We start from the raw sequence: 24,500 nt of genomic DNA on the forward strand, positions 1-24,500 counted from the left end.
AGATATTGCTGGATACTTTCAGCGTGTTGATGAAACAATAAATACATTGGAAGGTTTGGGAGAACATGTTGAAACGAAAATTGTTGTCCGAAAGATCCTCAGAACCTTGCCAACAAGATTGAATCCTAAGGTATCTGTCTTGGAAGATATATCGAATTTGACCAATCTCAGCATAGATGAATTGCATGGAATTCTTACGGCATATGAAATGAGGATGGAAGAAGAGGATGCCACATCTCACTTGGAAACAACATTTTCCGCATCCAAGATGAATAGTATGGACAAGCAGACTCCGAAAGCAAAAGCTTGCATTTGTAAGGATGTGGAAAAGGAAGAAGATGAAGAAGAATTCTTAGATTAATAATTTGCCTACTTCACGTCGGAAAATGTGAACAGGTATGGGAAAATTAATATGTTTTGATTGTGGTGAGGTTGGGCATTTTGCAGCCAAATGTCCTCACAAAAATGAGGCTGTTATGAGAGGAAAGAAAAGTCTTAGGAAGTTCAACAAGGAAGGCAAGAAGAAATGGTTTAAGAAAAGTTTCTTCTCCAAAGAAGATAGCTCCTCGTCCAAAGAATACAATGATAATGAAGAAGAATTCAACGAAAGAGTATTGTTTATGGGCAAGCACAATAAGCAAGAGGCACCTGACGAAGAAGGAAACGAAGAAGAAGAAATTACTAAGGTTGAATTTCAAAACGAAGTGATCAGGGTTATCAAAAGGCTCACGCCTGAGAAGATGCACGTCAACACTCTTGAAGACGAATTAAAGACAAAAAGGGTAGCAAGTCCTAAATCTTAAAGTCAAGGTTGAAGAATACAAACGAATTGAAGAATCACTCAGGAAAGAATTAAAGGAAAGCAACAAGGAAAGAGAAGCATTGGAAGCTGCAATCGTGTCTTTACAAAAGGAAGTAAAAAAAACTCTTGAAAACTACGCCAACAGTTCAAAGACTTTGGACGAACTCATCAGCAGCTAACGATCATGCAACGAAAAGACTGGTCTTGGTTACAAAGAAAAATTTGAAAAAGAGTCAAGTCCTTCTATGACAACTTAAGAAGATGGATATGCAAAATCTACTAAGCAGCTAGATCTCCCAGCAAGATCAAGAGATCAAGACTTGCTAGAAGAACCTTGGAAGACAATTCATCGAAGAAGATTTCCTCCCAGGTATCAACCTATCTTTTATGGTCATTGTTATTCATGTGGAAGGTTTGGACATAGAGCTGTAGAATGTCGCATGTATGTTTGGAATGAATATAATTCCAGGGGATCTCTTAGAAATGGATATTCCAGAACTCAGTAAAATATCAACAGATTTGATCATTTGAGAGATGATGTCCAATGTTACAAATGTAACAATTTTGGACACTTGGCCAAAGATTGAAGACTTGCAAGTTCTTCAAAGGAATTCTCGCAAAATTAGAATGAACAAGTATGGAAAGGGAAGAGTGAAAGGTGTGTTCTCACTCTCAAGGCTCAAAGCAACAAAAACATATGGTATGTTGATCGTGGTTGCTCAATGCATATGGCTGGAGATAGAAATAAGTTCGTATCCTTGAAAGAAAAGAAGGATGGAACTGTGTCTTTTGGAAATGATGGGTCTTCAAATGTGATAGGAGTAGGTACGATCACTCTTGGAAGCAAGGATGCATTAGCAAAGGATGTGTTGTTGGTTGAAAATATGAATCAAAGCTGCTCAGTGTTGGACAGATGTGCGATCAAGGACACGATGTTATTCAACTCGAAGAAATGTGAAATCAGGAAAGGCAAGTTTGGTAAAATTGGGGCTATAGCAAGTAGAGCTCCAAATGAATATATATATTTTGGATGAGACACTTAAAGGGTGTTTCTTGTTAAAAGAAGATGAGAGTTAGTTATGGCACAAACGAATGGGACATATAAATTTCGACAATTTGATCAAGATCAGCGAAAGGAAGCAGTTAGAGAAATGCCAAAAATATCAAAACCTACCAATATGATATGTGAATCTTGTTGGCACGACAAACAGACAAAAGTTGGGTTCAAGGCAAAGGAACATTTTGCGTCATGTCCATTGGAATTAATGCATACTGCTCTATGTGGTCCTATGAGAACAAAAGGTTTAGATGGTGAATTCTACTTTATGTTAATGATAGATGATTACACCAGAATGACAACCACCAGTTTCCTGAAGAAGAAGTGTGAGGCATTCGAATGTTTCAAAATCTACAAGGAATTGGTCAAAAATGAAACCGATTTGAAGATCAAATGTCTAAGATTAGACAATGGTGGATAATTCATGTCTAAAGCATTTCAACAATACTGTAACGAAAATGGAATAAAAAGGCAATTCTCAACAGCGAGAACACCATAGCAAAATGGAGTAGCTAAAAGAAAAAACAAAACCGTACAGGAAATGGCTAGAACCATGTTGAAGGACTCAAACTTAGACGATAAATTCTGGGTTCAAGCAATTGATGCTGTCGTATTCATTATAAATAGAGGCTTGCTCAGGAACAATTGTAACATGACTCCTACGAACTATGGAAAGGAGGACCGACTAACGTCAAATAGTTCAAAATATTTGGAAGTTAATGCCACATCAAAAGAGAAGACCAAAAATTGGGCAAGTTCGATTCCCATGTTGACGAAGGTATTTTCGTTGGTTATTCGCACAAAAGAAAGACTTATAGATGCTACATTCTGAGGCAAAAAAAAATAGTTGAAAGTATAAATGTTACTTTTGATGAAGACTGTGTTCTAAAGGATAACAATGAGATAGTCTCTTCAAGAAAATTTGAGGAGCTTGAGGTAGAATCTGTGAAGGATGAAGAAGAAGCTCCAGAACAAGACCAATCAAATAAGGAAATGCCAGTCAACCAAGAAGAAATAAGAAATGATCAACAGGATGTAAAAGAAGTTTCTCCAAAAGTTTCAAAAGAATGGTATCAAAAGAATCGATCGTCAAATCAGATCATCGACAACATAAATGAAGGAATTGGAACCAAAAGAAGTCGACAACTTCGTTTATCACAACAAGCCCATCTTGCCCTTTTAGTGAATTTTGAGCCTAGTAATTTTGAGGAAGCTAGTCAAAATGAACACCGAGTAGCAGCTATGAATGAAGAATTAGATCAAATTGAGAAGAACGACACTTGGGAATTGGTTCCATGACCAAAGGATAAAAAATTTATTGGAACTAAATGGGTCTTTAGAAACAAATGGAATGAGGACAAACAGGTTACCAGGAATAAAGCAAGATTAGTCTACAAATGATGTGCACAAATTGAAGGAATCGATTTTGAAGAAACATTTGCTCTCGTTGCCAGAATGGAAGCTATTAGGATGTTTCTCGCTTATGCATGCTTGAGAAAAATCAAGGTCTACCAAATGGATGCTAAGTCAACCTTTCTAAATGGTGAATTGGAAGAAGAAGTTTACATTGAACAACCCGAAGGTTTTTGGTACTGCAAAGAAAACTATGTTTGGAGATTAAAAAAGGCACTATATGGTTTCAAGCAAGCTTCTAGGGTTTGGTATACTCGTCTTGATAGGTATCTACATCAACAAGGATTCAAGAAAGTAATCGTTTGTTGGAATTTCTAAGTCTATCCGTTAGAAATTCTTCCTGTACTATCTGATTTATTTCTTCCTAGTTGTTCATTTACTTAACAAGTTATTAACCATGTAAATACTGAAAAATAAATACAAGTATACTATCAACACATACAAATCATCAACTGAAAGAAACAAGCACACAAGTGACACCGTTGTTTTTGGACTACTGTCTCCAGAAAAACCCAATGTGGGAAAATCGGTGCAACTATCAGAGGGTTTTATTATTAAGAAGTTTCAGAATAGAATTTGGGTGCCAGAAATGGCTCACCTAATAGAGAATGCCCTCGGCAGTAGTACCTCTTAGTCGGAGACAGATATTCCAGCTAAATCATTGGATGAACGATCCCACAACAACATTGCAGCACTTATGCTGCTCTCTGTCACCCTATCTAGCTCTCCAGCTCCAATCTGTCCCACGAAATCTCCCAGTGTTAGCCTCTAGGGTCTGCATCAGCGTCTCTAGTCGAGTGTCAGCCCAACGTCAGCCTATTTGGCCTAACGTCCACCTCTCGGGGCTCTGCATCAACCTTTGGAGCCTCTGCGTCTCCCACGCTGGCCCTCCTCAAGCTTTGCGCAACGCCTGGCTGCCTCTATGTGGCCTCTCGCTAGCTCTGCATCAACCCTCTCCCGACTTTTGTGCTGATGCTCCCGATACTATCTCTACCTCTGTGCTACTATATTCACTACCCCTCAGCTGCAACTTTGATCACTCCCTTGATTTCCTCAGCAAGCCATGCCCTAGAAAATCTAATTCTTGATCAACTCGGTGTGTTATCCAACTAACCCTTAAGCCTCCTCTAATACTTTTCTCGTTTGTCCCTCAACAACCGAGATTAAATCTCTACTCAACGACTAAGATTAGATTTGGCTTTATCCATGACTTTTGGGCCCTTCTAACACGGTTTTATATTGATACCCATTAATATTTTATTTTTCCTAAGTTTAGACTTAGGAACTCCATTAAAAATATTAATTATTTTAATATCTCCCAAACTGTTTAGAATGTGCCCAAACCATCGCTGGGTCTTGGAGATATCATGTGCTTTAGCCTCTCCACCAATTTTCGTGGCTAGAGCACATCCGATGCTACCCCAAATCAACAGTGCTGACACCAATCTCTATGTGAAAGTGGATCAAGATAACCTAACGATTATTGAGGTATATGTCGATGATATAATCTTAGGAAGCAATGATGATAGATTAAGTAAAGACTTTGCCACAAAATGCAAAGTGAGTTTGAAATGTCTATGGTTGGTGAGGTGACATACTTTTTGGGGCTTCACATTTCTCAGCGGGATAAAGGAATATTCATATATCAAGCCAAGTACATAAAGGAAATGCTCAAAATATTCCAAATGGAAGACTGCGAGCGAGTCCTTATCCCCATGATAACAGGTTGGAAATTAAGCTTAGAAGATTCGTCAAAGGATGTGGACCAAAGGTCCAAAGGTTGTATAGATCCATGATTGGTTGTCTCCTATATGTGACAGCCTCTCGACCTGATGTGATGCAAGCAGATAGACAAGTAGCAAGATTCTAAGCAGCACCAAAAGAATCTCATATTATTGTCGTCAAACGAATTCTTCGATATCTTAAGGGCACAGAGGAATATGGTCTATGGTATCCCAAAGGAAATGATCTGGTTATCCAAGCTTATATAGATGCAGATTGGGCAGGATGTGTTGATGATCGTAAGAGTGCCAGTGGAGCAACATTCTATCTAGGTGGTTGTCTTGTTTCATGGTTAAGTAAAGAGTAGTCTTCAATCTTGTTATCCACAGCAAAAGCAGAATATATTGCGGCAACAACTTGTTGTACTCAAGTTCTCTGGATGAGGCAAACTTTGCAAGATATTCAAGTCAAGTTTGATGAGCCTATTCCCATCTTTTTCGATAATACCAATGCCATCAGTATCTCCAAGAATCTCGTGATGCATTCCAAAACGAAGCACATTCCGAGTAAATATCATTTTGTTAGAGAGCAGGTTGCCAAAAAGAATATCAAGCTTGAATATGTTGGAACTTGGCATAAAGGAACAAATTGCTGACATCTTTACCAAACCATTACCTTGTGAAGCATTTGAGTATCTTTGCCAAAAGCTTGGTATTCTCCCAAGTTTTGGTTAGACTCTTTCTCTTATCTACTCGAGTAGAAAGGGGGACTGGAGGTGTGTACAGGTACGTAGGATGTTTGTTTGTCAGGGGGAGTTACCATTTGCCATTGATGACAAAGGGGGAGAGAAGGCAGTAGGAAGAGGTGTCATGATCGCAGGGGGAGTACTTGTGTTGCCATCAATGCCAAAGGGGGAGATTGTTGATCAGTGGTTGTCATTGATGTCAACCCAAGCAGCACCAGGGGCTACCCCGATCTTGCATGGGCATTTTGACTTGACAACTCATATTATTTTGTGTCAAAGATCTTCTCGATGGATTCTACTCGTCGAGATGTTTCCGTTGATATATGGTACACCTCCCAGTTCTTCATGGTTTGAGAGTTATTTGTGTTTGAAGTCGGAAACCCCCATTAGTGGGCTAAAACCCCAGGGGTTGAGACATCACCTTATTCCCCAACGATTGTCAATATATGACAAGGATTCTCACCGTAATCTCACCACGTATAAGTTGAATATATTGAAAATCCAAAGGTAGTGAACCAATCATTGACTTAATACACTCATGTGTCACCTACAACCACACCAAAAAGGGTTAGTGTACAAATTCCTTAGAGCTTAAACAAACAATTTATCAAAAACTATTAAATTAAATTAATTTTATTAAAAAAAACAAATAGAAAATTAAAATGAAGCCCTATCCAATAATTATGGAGCCCATATTTGCTCTCCAACATCTACCTCAATAATGCCCCCTAACATTCATCCATTTGACTATAAAAAGAGGTCTATGCCTTTTCTCAGGAACGTGCACTTGAATGAAAATTTTAAAAGGCTAGCTTTGAAATATTTTTTCGCTAACCTTTGGGCTACTAACGCAGAATTTCTTTTGGGTTAAGCGAAGAATTAAAGGACCTCATCTTTCTGTTGTGGACTATGAAGAATTAAAGGACCTCATACTCCTGTTGTGGACAACAAAGAATTAAAGGACTTCATTTTTCTGTTGTGGACAACGAAGAATTAAAGGACCTCATTTTTCTATGAGCCAACAAAGTGTATTTTGAAATTGATAAAGTCACTACAAAAGTAGGACCAGATGGAACGTTACCATGGTTAATTCTGTGTGTGATCTAGGGTTCAATGTAATATATTTATGAGCATCAAAATTCTGAAGCACATTATTGCTTGTAATTCTAGCAAGGGTCTCATGATCTAATGCTGATAAGGAGACAAAAGAGACATGCACAATAAGGAAGTCTCTCAAAGGTGGAAGACAACTAAGGAAGCCTAATTCCATAGATCTGGTAAGGCTTGTCTAGGGCTAGCGTTAAGGTTTGTTTAACATAATTCAAGCTTATGACAAAAGTTGAGGTAAGTCAAGAATTGGTAATGTGTTATGTCTGGTTAGGTCTCTATTGTAAGTAATTCGAGAAATGTATAATAGTTAAAAGCTTGATAATCACCATTTTAAGACAGTGTATGGGACTGTTTAGGTTCAATTTTATTAGGTTTTTCTAGGGTCTGTTTTTAGGAGTAATTTGCACAAGTATCAAGGTTTGGATAATATTACAAGCAGAATATCACAGGTATGTTTTATATTGCAATATTATTGTAGTCAATTTTATTATTCTTGCACTAATCCTCTTTGCAGGCAAATGTAAGTGTTTTCGTTAAGGGGTTATACACTTTTATTTTCTTTTGGATGTTGGGGTTTCGCTTTGGCATTGCATGTCTCATCTGAGTTCAGGCATCCTCATCTATGACAGTACAACAACAATGAATAGTGATGACAAAGTTGTGGAAGGGTAGCTAAGGATAGGTGGTTGTACAGTCTGATTATGCTAAGATGTGTCTAGAGGGATTGTTTTTGTTAGGTGATAGAATTTTCATAGTTGTATGGTAGTGTGACAATATGAATTCAAAAGATCAATGCAGCTAGCAAGGACCACACATCAACAATCAATGGTAAGTCTGCTACAGGAAGGTACGTTCAATCAGTATTTGCATTTTGAATTTTGAATTTTTCTATGACATATGTTTTGCAGGAAAATATAAGTATTTTGTTTGTGTATTGGTTTGGGTCTTGTTCGTTAATGCATGTGTAGGAAGGAGGACACTTTAAGACAACTCATACACATACTAGAAGGACGTGCAGTGGCAAAGTACCATTACTTGAAGCAAGCGCGACAGTACCTTAGCAGCTGCAAGTGATCCAAGAAGTTGTGTCAAGTCAAGCGTCAGTTCTTGTCAAGAGTTAATATTGTAAAAGATCATCATTGTAAAATTGTAAAAGAGTCCTTGTTGTAAAAGAGTCAATTTTCCTAGAGTTGAAGAGGCATTGTTGGGAGGTATAAGAGTCATTGTTGGATGATGTCATGGTTAGGTCATAGGGCATAGTGTGATTGGATAATTGGTCAAGTATAAGAAAATCGTTGTAAATCATTGTCCCAGGTATGAGAGTCCACACTCTTGTCTCATTTCTAGTCATTATAGGGTGGCAGGGAGGTGCTAGGTAGGCGCTTGAAGTCGCATACAGGTGGGAGCCTGTGAACACTTTAGGGTGGTAGGTTGGTCTAGGATGTTCATTCAGTTGACTACTGAAGAACCAGGGTGTTGGGGTGTCCTTTCAGTGGGAGCTGGAGAAAAATGCTTTTCTAGAATTCTAGGAAGTTGTAACTTTCATTTTAGTTGGGGTTGAAGACTAAAGAATTTATTAGAAAAGCATTTGGTGGTTTTTGAACCGGAGGGGGTTTTCCACCTAAAATTCTTGTGCCTACTGTGTTCTATTGTTTACTGTTTTTACTCCATAAACATTAATAAAAATTGAAGATTAACTAATGCTCTGAAAGATTTAAAAAGTGCTAATTGCTAAGGAATACTAATTCACCACCCCTCTCAGTATTTCCAACATTAGCATCCTGCCCACTTTCTGGGATAACCTCCCCATCTGGCCAATGGGATGAGGGACTTGGGATAGAGTGTGATCCCTACCTCTTGTAGTAGGTGGATCTCGCCCGAGTTGGTGAATGCGGGTGTTCTACCATTTGACTCTCAAAGGTCAATATGGGAAGATCAGGGACAATAGGGTAGAGTGTGATCCTTACCTCTAGTTAGTTTTACATACAAAGGCCCTTGCTCAAAAACTGTAGTCAATGCTGGTCAAAGTGCATAGAATGATTCAGTCAAACAACCGAGTCAACTCGGCCATCCCATTATTCTCATCATTTTGATCATGGTTTTCTTCCCCCTCTTTCCCATAATCCACCTTTTCTTTTTCAAATATGCCATCTTCATAATTATTTTGAATTTTTTTTTCTTCTTTTTCTTCTTCCACATTTTCCTCTTCATCATCATCAATGTCTTCTTCAACATCTTCCTTATTGTTATGATATTATTCATCTTCTTGTTTCTCAAGATAGTCCTGTTCCACATCATCTTTGTCTGGATCATCATCTTGATCTACATAGTACTCATCTACATCATCTTCATTTGGATCATCATCTTGATCTATATCATCCTCATCCACATCAAGATCAACTTCATCAAGATCCTCATCTTGGTGAATATCATTTTCATAGTCATCATTATCTATTACATCTTCATTATCATCATCATTTTGATCAAAATTTTCTTCTCTTGCTTCACCTTGTTTCGTTTATTCACCATCACTATCATCTTCCCTATTATGGATTTCTGCATATCCTTCCTTTAGACATGTTGTAATTTCTGCACATGATTTTTTTAATTGCTGAAACGTTTCTTGAATTTCAGTTAACTGCTCAATGAATTCAGGGTGAAACTTACTGACATATTGTGCGGAAGATAACGTTCAAGGACTCACATGGCTGTGATACCATTGAAGCAACAAAACTTAAGATTGTTTGTGCTTTTAATATAAAATAAACAAATGTATTTATAAATAATATTTTATTAATGATATAAAGATGTACAAGATGATGAATGCTACAATGAGGCCCTGCTTATATACCTAGGCAGGTGTCCTTTCATGATTGGGCATGTCTTTTAGACATGCCTTTTCACTTAACTAATGACTATTTAATATAATCATCATTTGATTATTTATATTCCTTTTATTTTATATAATTTTATATTCGTAACAACATCTTTAGCATATGTTTATGCATTAGATCGACTAAATATTGTTCCTTTGGGATAATTATCCAAGAAATTGGGAATGGACATGGTCTTCCTATTTATGGAATTGTCTAAAATTAGGGGGTATCGAATGGTCTCCCATGATTCGTTGTCCTTAGCCAATCTCTTAGTGCAATCAATCATTTTCTCCTGAAGGAGAGGCCCTTTGAACTCCTCATAGGAAGGGCCCTTATATCTTGGGCCAACAATATAAGTAGCTATTGGAATCAAGATTGTCGTTAGACCAAAACCCGCAGGCGTTAGTCTCCGCTACAATTGCTAGAGTTAGGATCCACGAGAGGCGATTAGTCCATATCGCAAAACACACAGGGAGCACTAAACCCAATGTCCAACAATCTTCCCCCCAACGCGAGCCAGGTGAGTTTCGAACTCGAGACTTGTCGCTCTAATACCACTTGTTGGAATCACAATTGTCGTTAGACCAAAACCTGCAGGAATTAGTCTCCGCTACAATAACCAGAGTTAGTATACACGAGAGGTAGCTAGACCATTTCGCGAAACACACAGGGAACATTGAATGCAATGCCCAACAATAGTTTCAAACAATTCTCATAGTAGAGTGAGTTGTTCTTGGAAATGTTGAAAGTAATGTCACTCCAAATAAAATATTTGGTAGCAATATTGATTGTTCTTTGTTTCTCCCTTGTTTTAATTAATCATGTAATAGAAGTTTGTGCCTTAGGGATTAACCTTAGCACAAAGAAAGGCGAGGTTTTTGAGGGCATTGTGAAAGGTGCAATGTTATCAGAGCCAGATTGTTCGTCAAATTGATAGAGTCCAAAAATGTGAACCAGAACGAAAGTTGAAAAACACCAAACCAAAAAATACATAAATATTTAAATTTTAAAGAAAAACATATGTTATCATGTACATCCATATAAATCCAAATCATTAATACACAAATATGCAAAAGTTCTCATTTATATAGCAAGAGTGCAAATGACCAAATAAGCACCTAGTGCAATACACGTTTAAACAAAATACGTCAAGAAATACGGTGTTTTTGGCCCATAGAGTCCAAAAATAAGCATAGTACTAAATTATAATACTACTAGTACTGGTGCATATAATCAGAATCAAGTTATCTAACAACCCTTATGAATTTGAAAATGACCCCTTCAATCACCTCCAGAGGTCAAGAGAAGTCGAATATATTTGGGAAAATATCCCTTGAGGTGGCTCCAAATCAACCCAAAAGCTCTCCAACTCAACCCTTTAGCTAGCTCTCCAAATCATCCCAATAACGTCCTCAAAATAGCCCTGCAAATATCTCGCCAAACCCACTTGACTCAAGAATTTCAAGAAGCTCAAATGAATAGTGTCTTTGAAATTGCTGGGGGGTCAGGTGGCTAGGGTGCCTTTAAATAGGTTTTATTGGGACCTATGGGTTTATTGGAGGTGGGCTACCACACAAGAAATATTAATTTAAAGAAATGATCTTTTTGGGTCTTGAAGATTAGGGACAATAGGGTAGAGTGTGATCCTTACCTCTAGTAAGTTGATCTAGTAAGTTCGACATACAAAAACCCTTGCTCAAAAACTACAGTCAATGCTGGTCAAAGTGCATAGAAAGATTCGGTCAACATGACCATCCCTTTATTCTCATCATTTTGATAAGGGGCTCGGGTACCTTTAAATAGGTTTTATTGGGACCTATGGTTGTATTGGAGGTGGGCTACCACACAAGAAATATTAATTTAAATAAAATGATGTTTTTGGGTCTTGAAGATCAGGGACAATAGGTTAGAGTGTGATCCTTACCTCTAGTAAGTTGATCTAGTGAGTTCGACATACAAAAACCCTTGCTCAAAAACTGCAGTCAATGCTGGTCAAAGTGCATAGAAAGATTCGGTCAACAACCCAGTCAACTCGCCCATCCCACAAAATATTGTTCATCTTCTTGTTTCTCAAGATAGTCCTGATCCACATCATCTTTGTCTTGATCATCATCTTGATCTACATAGTCCTCATCTACGTCATCTTCATTTGGATCATCATCTTGATCGATATCATCCTCATTCACATCAAGATCAACTTCATTTGGATCCTCGTCTTGGTCGATATCATTTTTATATTCATCATTATCTATTACATCTTCATTATCATCATCATTCTGATCAAAATCTTCTTCTCTTGCTTCACCTTGTTTCGTTTATTCACCATAACTATCATCTTCGTTATTATGGATTTCTGCTTATCCTTCCTTTAGACATGTTGTAATTTCTGCACATGATTTTTTTAATTGCTGAAACGTTTATTGAATTTCAGTTAACTGCTCAATGAATTTAGGGTGAAAACTTAATGACATATTGTGCGGAAGATAACATTCAAGGACTCACATGGCTCTGATACCACTGGAGCAACAAAACTTAAGATTGTTTGTGCTTTTAATATAAAATAGACAATGAATTTATAAATAATATTTTATTAATAATATAAAGATGTACAAGATGATGAATGCTACAATGAGGCCCTGCTTATATACCTAGGCGGATGTCCTTTCGTGATTGGGCATGTCTTTTCGACATGCCTTTTCACTTAACTAATGATTATTTAAGATAATTGTCATTTGATTATTTATTATTTAAATTCCTTTTATTTTATATAATTTTATATTTGTAACAACATCTTTAGCATATGTTTATGCATTAGATCGACTAAGTATTGTTCCTTTGGGATAATTAACCAAGAAATTGGGAATGGACATGGTCTTCCTATTTATGGAATTGTCTAACATTAGGGGGTATCGAATGGTCTCCCAAGATTCGTTGTCCTTAGCCAATCTCTAGGTGGAATCAATTATTTCCCCTTGAAGGAGAGGCCCTTTGGACTCCTCAGACGAAAGGGCCTTATATTTGGGCCAACAATATAAGTAGCTATTGGAATCGTGATTGTCGTTAGGCCAAAACCCGCAGGCGTTAGTCTCCGCTACAATTGCTAGAGTTAGGATTCGCGAGATGCAATTAATCCATGTCGCAAAACACACAGGGTGCGCTAAACCCAATGTCCATCAATCTTGCCCCAACGCGAGCCAGGTGAGCTTCGAACTCGAGACCTGTCGCTCTGATACCACTTGTTGGAATCACGATTGTTGTTAGACCAAAACTTGCAAGAATTAGTCTCTGCTACAATAGCCAGAGTTAGGATCCACGAGAGGCAGTTTGACCATGTTGTGAAACACATGGGGAACATTGAATGCAATGGCCATCAGTAGTTTCAAACAATTTTTCATGGTAGAGTGAGTTGTTCTTGGAAATGTTGAAAGGAATGCAACTCCATATAAAATATTTGGCAGCAAGATTGATTGTTCTTTGTTTATCCCTTGTTTTAATTAGTCATGTAATAGAAGTTTGTGCCTTAGGGACTAACCTTAGCACAAAGAAAGGCGAGGTCTTTGAGGGCATTGTGAAAGGTGTAATGTTATCAGAGCCAAATTGTTCGTCAATTGATAGAGTCCAAAAATGTGAACCGAAACGAAAGTTGAAAAACATCAGACCAAAAAATAGATAAATATTTAAATTTTAAAGAAAAACACATGTTATCATGTGCATCGGTATAAATCCAAATCATTAACACACAAATATGCAAAAGTTCTCATTTATATAGCAAGAGTGCAAATGGCCAAATAAGCACCTAGTGCAATACATGTTTAAACAAAATGCGTCAAAAAATAGGGTGCTTTTGGCCCATAGAGTCCAAAAATAAGCATAGTACTAAACTATAATACTACTAGTACAGGTGGATATAATCAGAACCAAGAATCTAACAGCCCTTATGAATTTGAAAATGACCGCTTCAATCACCTCCAGAGGTCAAAAGAAGCCGAATATATTTGGAAAATATCCCTTGAGGTGGCTCCAAATCAACCCAAAAGCTCTCCAAATCATTGCAACAACCTCCTCAAAATAGCCCTGCAAATATCTCTCCAAACCCACTCAAGAAACTTGACTCAAGAATTTCAAGAAGCTCAAATGGATAGTGTCAGTGAAATTGTTGGGGGGGTCAGGGGGCTGGGGTGCATTTAAATAGGTTTTATTGGGACCTATGGCTGTATTGGAGGTGGGCTACCACACAAGAAATATTAATTTAAAGAAATGATCTTTTTGGGTCTTTAAGATCAGGGACAATAGGGTAGAGTGTGATCCTTACCTCTAGTAAGTTGATCTAGCAAGTTCAACAGGCAAAAACCCTTGCTCAAAAACTACAGTCAATGCTGGTCAAAGTGCATAGAAAGATTCGGTCAACAACCGAGTCAACTCGGCCATCCCATTATTCTCATAATTTTGATAATGCGCTGGCGTGCCTTTGAATAGGTTTTATTGGGTCCCATGGTTGTAATGGAGGTGGGCTACCACACAAGAAATATTAATTTAAAGAAAATGATCTTTTTGGGTCTTGAAGATCAGGGACAATAGGGTAGAGTGTGATCCTTACCTCTAGTAAGTTGATCTAGTAAGTTCGACATACAAAAACCTTTTCTCAAAAACTGCAGTCAATGCTAGTCAAAGTGCATAGAAATATTCGGTCAACAACCCAGTCAACTCGGCCATCCCACAAAATATTGTTCATCTTCTTGTTTCTCAAGATAGTCCTGATCCACATGATCTTTGTCTGGATCATCATCTTGATCTACATAATTCTCATCTACATCATCTTCATTTGGGTCATCATCTTGATCTATATCATCCTCATCCACATCAAGATCAACTTCATCTGGATCCTCATCTTGATCGATATCATTTTTATATTCATCATTATCTATTACATCTTCATTATCATTGTCATCATTCTGATCAAAATCTTCTTCTCTTGCTTCACCTTGTTTCGTTCATTCACCATCACTATCATCTTCCTTATTATGGATTTCTGTATATCCTTCCTCTAGACATGTTGTAATTTCTGCACATGATTTTTTTAATTCCTGAAACGTTTCTTGAATTTCACTTAACTGCTCAATGAATTCAAGGTGAAAACTTAATGACATATTGTGCGGAAGATAACGTTCAAGGACTCACATGGCTGTGATACCACTAAAGCAACAAAACTTAAGATTGTTTGTGCTTTTAATATAAAATAAACAAATGTATTTATAAATAATATTTTATTAATAATATAAAGATGTACAATATGATGAATGCTACAATGAGGCCCTACTTTATACCTAGGCAGGTGTCCTTTCATGATTGGGCATGTCTTTTAGACATGCCTTTTCAATTAACTAATGACTATTTAAGATAATCGTCATTTGATTATTTATTATTTATATTCCTTTTCTTTTATTTAATATTATATTCGTAACAACATCTTTAGCATATGTTTATGCATTAGGTCGACTAAATATTGTTCCTTTGGGATAATTAACCAAGAAATTGGGAATGGACATGGTCTTCCTATTTATGGAATTGTCTAACATTAGGGGGTATTGAATGGTCTCCCATGATTCATTGTCCTTAGCCATCTCTAAGTGGAATCAATCATTTTCTCCTGAAGGAGAGGCCCTTTGAACTCCTCATAAGAAGGGCCCTTATATCTTGGGCCAACAATATAAGTAGCTATTGGAATCACGATTGTCGTTAGACCAAAATCTGCAGGCATTAGTCTCTGCTACAATTGCTAGAGTTAGGATCCACGAGAGGTGATTAGTCCATGTCGCAAACACACAGGGAGCGCTAAACCCAATGTCCATCAATCTTCCTCCCAACGCGAGCCGGGTGAGCTTCAAACTCGAGGCCTGTCGCTCTGATACCACTTGTTGGAATCACAACTGTCGTTAGACGGAAACCTGCAGGCATTAGTCTCCGCTACAATTGCTAGAGTTAGGATCCACGAGAGGTGATTAGTCCATGTCGCAAAACACACATGGAGCGCTAAACCCAATGTCCATCAATCTTCCTCCCAACGCGAGCCGGGTGAGCTTCAAACTCGAGACCTGTCGCTCTGATACCACTTGTTGGAATCACAACTGTCGTTAGACGAAAACCTGCAGGAATTAGTCTTTGCTACAATAGCCAGAGTTAGGATCCACGAGAGGCAGTTAGACCATGTCGCGAAACACATGGGGAACATTGAATGCAATGTCCAACAGTAGTTTCAAACAATTTTTCATAGTAGAGTGAGTTTCTCTTGCAAATTTTGAAAGGAATGTCACTCCATATAAAATATTTGGCAGAAATATTGATTGTTCTTTGTTTCTCCCTTGTTTTAATTAATCATGTAATAGAAGTTTGTGCCTCAGGGATTAACCTTAGCATAGAGAAAGGCGAGGCTTTTTAGGGCATTGTGAAAGGTGCAATGTTATCAGAGCCAGATTGTTCATCAAATTGATAGAGTCCAAAAATGTGAACCAGAACGAAAGTTAAAAAGCACCAGACCAAAAAATACATAAATATTTAAATTTTAAAGAAAAGCACATGTTATCATGTGCATCCCATATAAATCCAAATCATTAACACACAAATATGCAAAAGTTCTCATTTATATAGCAAGAGTGCAAATGACCAAATAAGCACCTAGTGCAATACACGTTTAAACAAAATACGTCAAGAAATAGGGTGTTTTGGCCCATAGAGTCCAAAAATAAGCATAGTACCAAACTACAATGCTACTAGTACTGGTGGATATAATCAGAATGAGGAATCTAACAGCCCTTATGAATTTGAAAATGGCCCCTTCATTCATCTCCAGAGTCCAAAAGAAGACAAAGATATTTGGGAAATATACCTTGAGGTGGCTCCAAATTAACCCAAAAGCTCTCCAATTCAACCCTTTAGCTAGCTCTCCAAATCATCCCAATAACCTCCTCAAAATAGCCCTGCAAATATCTCTCCAAACCCACTCAAGAAACTTGACTCGAGAATTTCAAGAAACTCAAATGAATAGTGTCAGTGAAATTGCTGGGGGATCAGGGGGCTGGGGTCCCTTCAAATAGGTTTTATTGGGACCTATGGTTGTATTGGAGGTGGGCTACCACACAAGAAATATTAACTTAAAGAAAATGATATTTTTGGGTCTTGAATCACACCATATTGAACTGGTTTGCTCCATGCGAAAAGGCCAATTTGGTACCAAACTGGTCTTTTCCAGTTTGTGACCATGGTTTAGATCCTTTTTTTCTTGAAAACTTTTGGATGGGCTGGTTTAGTCTGGTGTTGTCCAATTTTGATAACACTGGGAAGGTGTGGCCAACAATTGGGTTTTCCCCACCCTAGAGAGGCTTCTCGTTCCCATGTTCCTTGTAACTCCTCCATCAAGATGTTTGAGCTTCAATGCTTGCTTATCATCTTTGTTGAATGTTCTTGCTGATATGAAGAATTGATAGATTGACAAGATTTAGACAACTTTTGGGGTAGATGAAGGGAAAATATCCACTTCTTTCCTTAGTATTTTGGAATGGTGGTATTTCAGGTGGCTAATTATATTGAACATTTCCTTTGCACATGCTCCTCACCCTCGGTCAATTATGAGCGTCTATTGGGTCATCTTACTCTTATAATGAGTCCAAAGGCTTTGACATTTTCATAGGGCATTGATTAAATCTATGGAAGAAAAGAAAGGGAAGTCAGGGCAAAATAATGTTGCATTTACAAAATCATGCTTAGATGAGTGATAATTCTGAGATTTTCATATTAGAAAATCTAGACAGAATGGCCCTTTTCCTGGCAGTTTTTCTGTTCAATTTTTCCCAAAATACAATAGAAATTTTTAAGAATTATAAGTTTAGGTTGTTTAAAGTTTAACAAGCATATCACGTCGGCCAAATTTCGAGTGCCTCAAGGGTTTTTTAGGGTGCTGAATCCATTTATACTTTCAAAAGTGCATTTTAAACAAGAAGAAATTACAATATTGATTGAAATTGTGTTGCCAGATTCCGGCCAAAAATGCCATTTCGTCTATTAGTTTGACTGCACCTTAGAAAATGGCTAGAAGAAGTAAATTGAATGAACATTGCAAGCCTTATACTAAATCTTGAGAAAAAGAAAGAAAATACATGAGCAGTTTTTTATGTCAATGATGACACCTGATTTCCTTTCTTTATCTTGATGAAAAATGGTGAGCAACTCCGTAGAGGTCAATATCTTATTCATGTTTTTTGAGAGGAGGGTAAAAGGACCAAAATAGTGGGTTATAAAGCATTATTGGCATCGGCAAGGCAATATTTTCCTAAAGAATCACAATATATTCAATTTACTTTTGGAATATCATGGGCAAGAAATATCATGATTTTTTGCTGCTATAATTTTGGCTTTTGGTAAAATTGTATCATATATTGTTCTGTAGCTACTATGACTGTATTAAATGTTATGTTGATTTTCACTTTGTAACCTTGAAAATTGCCTTAGATACCTTCTTGGGGAGGGCACTCCTCTGAAAGTGTGTAATCTTGCTAGTGGAATTGCCTGCAAATATGTACAATATGCCATGTGCTTTTTGAAATGACACCTTGTTGGTGACAAATGTCACTAAATATGTAATTAATGCGTAGAGAACTGCGAAGACATCCCAAAGGCATCATCCAATGGGAAAACATGTAGATAAGTGCCCTGAATGAGAAAATGCCACCACATGTGCAATAGTCCTCCAAATATTTTTGCTTCATGATAAAACACACCTCCAAACATGTAAACATCCTTCTATATGTGAAAGAATAGTTTCTCACATTTGTCCTCCTCGCTAATTCCCCCATGCATGGTTAACAAGGTGATACTTGTTACGATGTTTGATATGAAGGTCTCAATGTTCATATGTCTGGTACAATGCTGCTGAAAATTATGCCTCTGAAAATGGAAAATGAACTAACATTTTCTTGTAGATTCCATGTGCCAGTTGCACTTTGCACCAAAAGTATTTAACGTGCGTTAAGGTACTAGTGTATAGGACAAATCTATGTCCTTAAAAGAGTTAAGGACTTAGTTTTGGGCCTGCCTAGTCTATGCAATCATAGCATGGTTTAGCCTCCCTTGAGTTCTCAGTCAGGAAATCCCCGTTGACAACTGTTCATTGTTGTTACCAAATACATGGTATCAAATAGCTGCAACTGTTTGTATTTCACTTTTGTATACCTCCCTGCCCAGCCATCCCCAGAAGCTGTTGGGAACTACCCCCTGTTGTCTTTTTGATACAATGTTATTCTGATGACCCTTACTATGTACTCTTGCAGTTGAGATACATAACTTGTATCCTGCAGGGAGCAGATCTGTTACAGTAGCCATCCCGTATCCTCATATTACCCTCATATTATGAGGGTTGGGGATGTGGGAGATATATAGAAAAACTATTTATTCTTGTGTTAGCTGTGGCTTGATTTATATTGGAGATGCTATAGATACTTTACCTCAATATTCTGTACCATACTCATACTATTGTGGGGGGTGTGGAGGGAGGGGGAGGTGGATGTGGGAGATATATAGGAAAACTATTTATTCTTGTGTTAGCTGTGGCTTGATTTACATTGGAGATGCTACTCTAGCCATTCATGAATGCAAATGCTACTTATTTTTCGCTCTATCCAATTAGATAAACACCAATCATATGCACTAGGTGGCAGTTGGATTATATTAGTTTACCTTTCGATTCTCCATTTCTATTGTTTCTTTTATGTTATTTGTTCCTTTAAATTTTTGAAGGATAAGAGTACATTATGGAACTTTATTTGCAGGGAGTTCTGTGCAGAGTGCTTTGCAGAGTTTATGCAATGGTCAGTACGGCATGCTCCTGCAGAGGTCAGCAAGACTAAATGTGTATGCAAAATATTTTGATTTTTTTTTGGCTTGCGCTTTTGTAACATATGTGGAGAAGTCTTACATTTGCTTAGTTATTTTATGTCGTTTCACAGGTTGACAACTTTGTAAATATTGCATCTATGCTGCGCCGACTCTATACTCGTCTTGATCATCCAAATCCTTACCATAGACTAGGAGCCGCAATGACTGTTTATCTTATCTATCCAGTACTAAGGGAGAATGGATCAATTGTTGACCGTCATATTCTGGAAATTTTATTTTTTTGCATAAAGAGCCTGCGTATTGGAGAGCGTGATGACAGTCAAATAGGTCTGGATGCTATTTTTTGTTTTTCTTTACATTAGTAGTTATGTTTGTGAGCATTTTTGTTTAGCAAAGTAGCGATTCAATATTTCTATTTTTTCAAGAACCCATTCGATACCTTAAAAAGAAAGAAACGTCACAATAATGCTAGAGTACAAAGGTGATTAATGGGACTGTAAATGTACATTATAATAATCCGACAAACTATGTAGGTTTTGAGTGTATAGGACCTCTTATTGTTCGGAGTGGTAAAGTCTGCCCAATGACCCTAATCAAGTGAAAAATCCATAAAAGAAGAAGGCAAATAGCCGTAGCCAAATCCTAAGCCCTAAAGTAGCATAAGCCACCAGAGTCACTGATGCTTTATATTTGGACAGTTCCAATTTGTGAATTGCTAACGAACCTGATTTACTTGTTGGGATTCTCTGTATAGGACCTGTTATTGCTCAGCTTCACCATACAGTAGAAGTCCCTACCTCACCAAGGGGTGAACCTCATGAAACTAACAAGCAAACCACCCACTGTCACCTTAGTAGCCTTGGCCCTGACTTCTAGGTTTAGGTATGTCTTCCTATCCTAAGGGGGGATTCCCTATGCTTAATTCTTAGCATATCATGCAGTATTAATGGAAGTATTAGTTAGCTTATATGTTGACCTCTTATTAGGATATATGTTTGATGAAGAGTTCTCTGAAAATAGTTGGTGCAATGATTGTTTAACCAGTAACTATTGCAGATTAATGAAGTGTCTAGAGCATATCAACCACAGAATCAAATCAAGTGCACATTCAACAAGATAAAATCATTTCATAAAAATGTAATCCAATTCCACATCTATTAAATAAATGCTTGATCAAGGAATACAATTGACAGTAAGGATTTCTAAGCAAGAAATGGCTTATAGAGTGAGTGTGCTTGGTGCTGTAGCCCTTAGATATACCGACACGAGGCTAGTATGAGAGAGTAATCTCCTCAAATGTTATTTTCGGTGCACTGTAATAGATGAATGGCTGGTTTTGGGGTTTGATCTAAGGGGACTTTCGATATACTTGAGATACATGGAAGTGATGTCCACGTTTAGTCCTGTAATGCAATACTACTTGAATGGGTACCAATAGGGATAACCTAGACTTCCAACAAGGCACTCCTGAAGTTCAACGAGTAGCCTCTTGAAGTCACAGGGTTCCCTGCATGTATGACTCCCAATGTGCAGTTTTATTTGCTTGATGATAGGTTATGCTATTATTTATAGACACCCGACAACGTCTCTAACCTAGATTTCTAAGGGGATTTCTTGCTCAAAACATGTCTTTGCATGAAATTTGATCGTGTACTTGTGTTTCAACATGCATTGTTACCACCATTCATTCAATTTAGAAGTGTTAATTTTGAAGTGCATGTAGGTTTTAACCCCGTACAGAAATTACCTACATATGAATTCTAAAAAACAGAAAATAAACAATGGCATACAGAAATTACCTACATACGAATTCTAAAAAAACAAAAAATAAACAATGGCAAGAGCATAAAACGTATATACACAAAGATTTTCCCCTAGATCCCAAATCCAGGACTACCAGATTGATTTTTCATTATGTTCCTTTCAATGTTACAATATATATACATGTTGAAGTAGCCATAAACCCCAATCCATTAACCTTGGATTAGAACTTAGCCGTAGTTCCCTTGACCAGATCTACAAAATACCATGGACAGAAAACCATTATGCCCAAAACCATGTGCGAAATCCATGCACAAAAGCATAGTTAGGTTTGCCCACGTAATATAGGGTCGTATTTCTTTTTTCTTGGGGCGCTGCCTCGGACCCCTTTGCAGGGGGGCTACTACCCCCTTGCATATCCCCCAACGGGGGGTAGCCCCCCTTGTGACCCCCTGTTAGCGCCCGACATAATATATAGGGGGTGCTGCCGCCCTCGCCGTGACCCCCACGTGCTTGGGGTAGTCGTGGAAAGAATATAACACAACCCAACGATGCAATAGATAAAAACACAAATTTCTGAACTACTGATAATTATGTCTAATGATTTAGATCTTCTTTTAATAATTCTAGTTGATCATTAAGTAATTGCGCCTTAGAAATTCAAGCATAAAAGCACAAGGACAGTAGAGATACAATGCACAAAGAGAACACAAGATTTCCCTTGGGAAAACCCACTTGGGGGAAAAACCCAACAACCTTTTTCTTAGAGAAATTCTTCAATTCAACAAGAGATACATCTAATGCAGCTAGTCAACTATGAGGTCAAATTGACCAACAATGCTATGGTCAAACCTGGTCAATAAGCCCTCTTGTCAAGTCAAACTTTTTCCCTTCAACTTCGGCCCTCTCTGATTTGACTAGGATGAATTTTGGCCTCCTAGAATATGCCTAGAAACTTGGCCTTACTACCCAAAATTTCAGTGATGTTGCCTAGAAACTGGTGCCTAGAAGTTCGACCCGCTGCCTAGAAAGTCACATGTGCGAAGCCAAGAGAGAGAGAGAGAGAGAGAGAGAGAGCGAGAGAGAGAGAGAGATAGATGCTAAAGATGAACTCATCCTTCTTTGTCCTACTTCGTCCTTCTTTGCTAAGATGCCCAAAATATTACTTGTCATGTGTGAGCTTGGATGGTACCTCGTGGAGGAGCTCAAATGCTCCATATATAGTGTTCTACCTGTCCAAATGGGTGTGACTCTTCACTAGGGCCAACTTGACTTGAGGAAGGGCAGATTTGACAATTTTGGAGCCAAAAATTTAAATTTCGAAATTCTTTTTTAATTTTGTAATGTTCCAAACTAGGAAAATAGTGCTATGCAAAGCGAACAATAAAAACAACACCATAAATTTAAATCAGACCATTAGACCAGAAAATTGGCAACTAAATTGCGTTGTCTACTCATTTTATTAAATGGGAAGAGGTGTACAACAAGGTGTTGGAATGTGTGCACATGGGCCCGCTGTAGGCAAGCTAGCAAAGCCCAAAATGAACAATAGAAGACCCTCCTCGAATCTGTTGGTAATTTGGCCCAAGAGTTGCGCTCTCATTACCTAGAAAAGTTTGCTGCCTGAAATTTTCTATTGTTAGAGCCTTCCCTATTGCTCAGAAAATTCTGGGAATTTAATCCCAGCCTCTACGCAAGAAACCCAGAATAACCCACGAAGGAATAGGCCAAATGTTGAACTTGGAATTTCGGCCCAAATTCCCCTAGCTCCTCTCACTACTGGTTGGGTTGGGACCCTTGTTTGACCCCCCGGATCTGCCCAGAAATTCTATAAAATTAGCAGTGTACTCCTTGCCAAAAACCCAGAGAAACCCAAAAAGGGTTTCCCTTGGTTCCAAGCTTCAAAAATTGACCCTTCACAACTTGGCTCTCCAAATACAAATTCTGTTGCTGTGGCTGACCCTGTCAATCTCTGCACTCCCAACTCCAACAATCCTCCTTAAATGGCCCTCCAAATGATCTCCCAGCTCCTGAACTCCAAATCCCCGAGATAATGTTGCCCCAACAAATCTCACTCCAATTGTTGCATAGTCCTTGCACTGCTTTTACTCTCCCTGTTTTGTGTTGCTATTACTCTTCCTCCTCTACGCTGCTGTTACTCTCCTTGCTTTGCGCTGCTATTAGTCTCCCTACTTTGCCGTTGCTGTTACTCTCCCTGCTTTGCGCTGCTACTACTCTCGTTGCTTTGCACTATTGCTATTCTCCCTGCCGCTGGAACTCAGCCTGCTTGCTGCTATTTTCATGCTGCTGTAACTTGGCCTCCTTGTTATTACTTCTCCTACTGCTGGAACTCGACTACAACAGCTGTAACTCGTTTCCTTGTTGCTGCTACAAACTGAGATGAAGAAGAATTCCCTCTTAGGGCTGGCACTCGAAGTCCACCGAAGCAAGGGTTGAGACCTCGGCTTGGAGACACTCATGTGCTAAACAACACAATAACCTGACTAAGCCACTCGAGCAACTATGATTGAGTTCAATAAGTCAAAAGATGATGAAATGAGGAGAGCTGCCTTCCTTATATAGATTTCTTGGAGCACTTTTCCCTCTATTTTTCCTCGATCGTGGGTCCCTCACTCAACCATCGATTTCCCTTCAATGCGAATAGAACTAGGGAATGCGTATTCTCTTAGTGTGGGTGGCCCCCACATGTAACTTAACCACACCGAAATAACTTCTACTAAGTGTAGATTCCTAATAAAATCGAATGGGCCCCATCACCTCCAAAATTGGCCTCAAAATGTAGAGATTAATCCTGTTCCACAATAATTTAGGAAGGGACATTACAAATTCTGACATGAAGAACATATCTTATAATAATTCTTTCAAGGGTAATCAATGAGAATGACATGAACAACATGTCTTACATTATATATTTCAAGGGCTAAAATATAAATTATGAAGACCGACCACAGCTACAAAATTCAACGAGAAGGACAAATCTTCAAATCAAATGATAACAAGATATGTCAAAGTGAATCCTCCAAATGCAGATTCAATGTGATTGAGACATTTCATAGAATTTCCATAACATCAATTATGTGAATGTTGGAAATTACATATGAATTTATG

The 24,500-nt window shown here is 38.0% G+C and overlaps 1 protein-coding gene across 2 annotated transcripts in view; it reads left to right on the top strand.

The window, feature by feature from the left end:
* LOC149217625 (uncharacterized) overlaps positions 1-24,500 on the top strand; it is a 283,620-nt gene that overhangs the window by 87,661 nt on the left and 171,459 nt on the right. For both annotated transcript variants that reach the window (XM_089393009.1, XM_089393010.1), the window contains 2 exons: positions 19,544-19,607; positions 19,721-19,937. In XM_089393009.1, the coding sequence (XP_089249135.1) occupies positions 19,544-19,607; positions 19,721-19,937 (281 nt within the window). The remainder of the gene's footprint in view (positions 1-19,543; positions 19,608-19,720; positions 19,938-24,500) is intronic.

This window comes from Pinus tabuliformis, chromosome 1_1 (assembly GCF_031772625.1).
Source record: "Pinus tabuliformis cultivar Carrire ecotype Pingquan chromosome 1_1, CPIR1, whole genome shotgun sequence".
In the NCBI taxonomy this organism is placed as follows: domain Eukaryota; kingdom Viridiplantae; phylum Streptophyta; class Pinopsida; order Pinales; family Pinaceae; genus Pinus; species Pinus tabuliformis.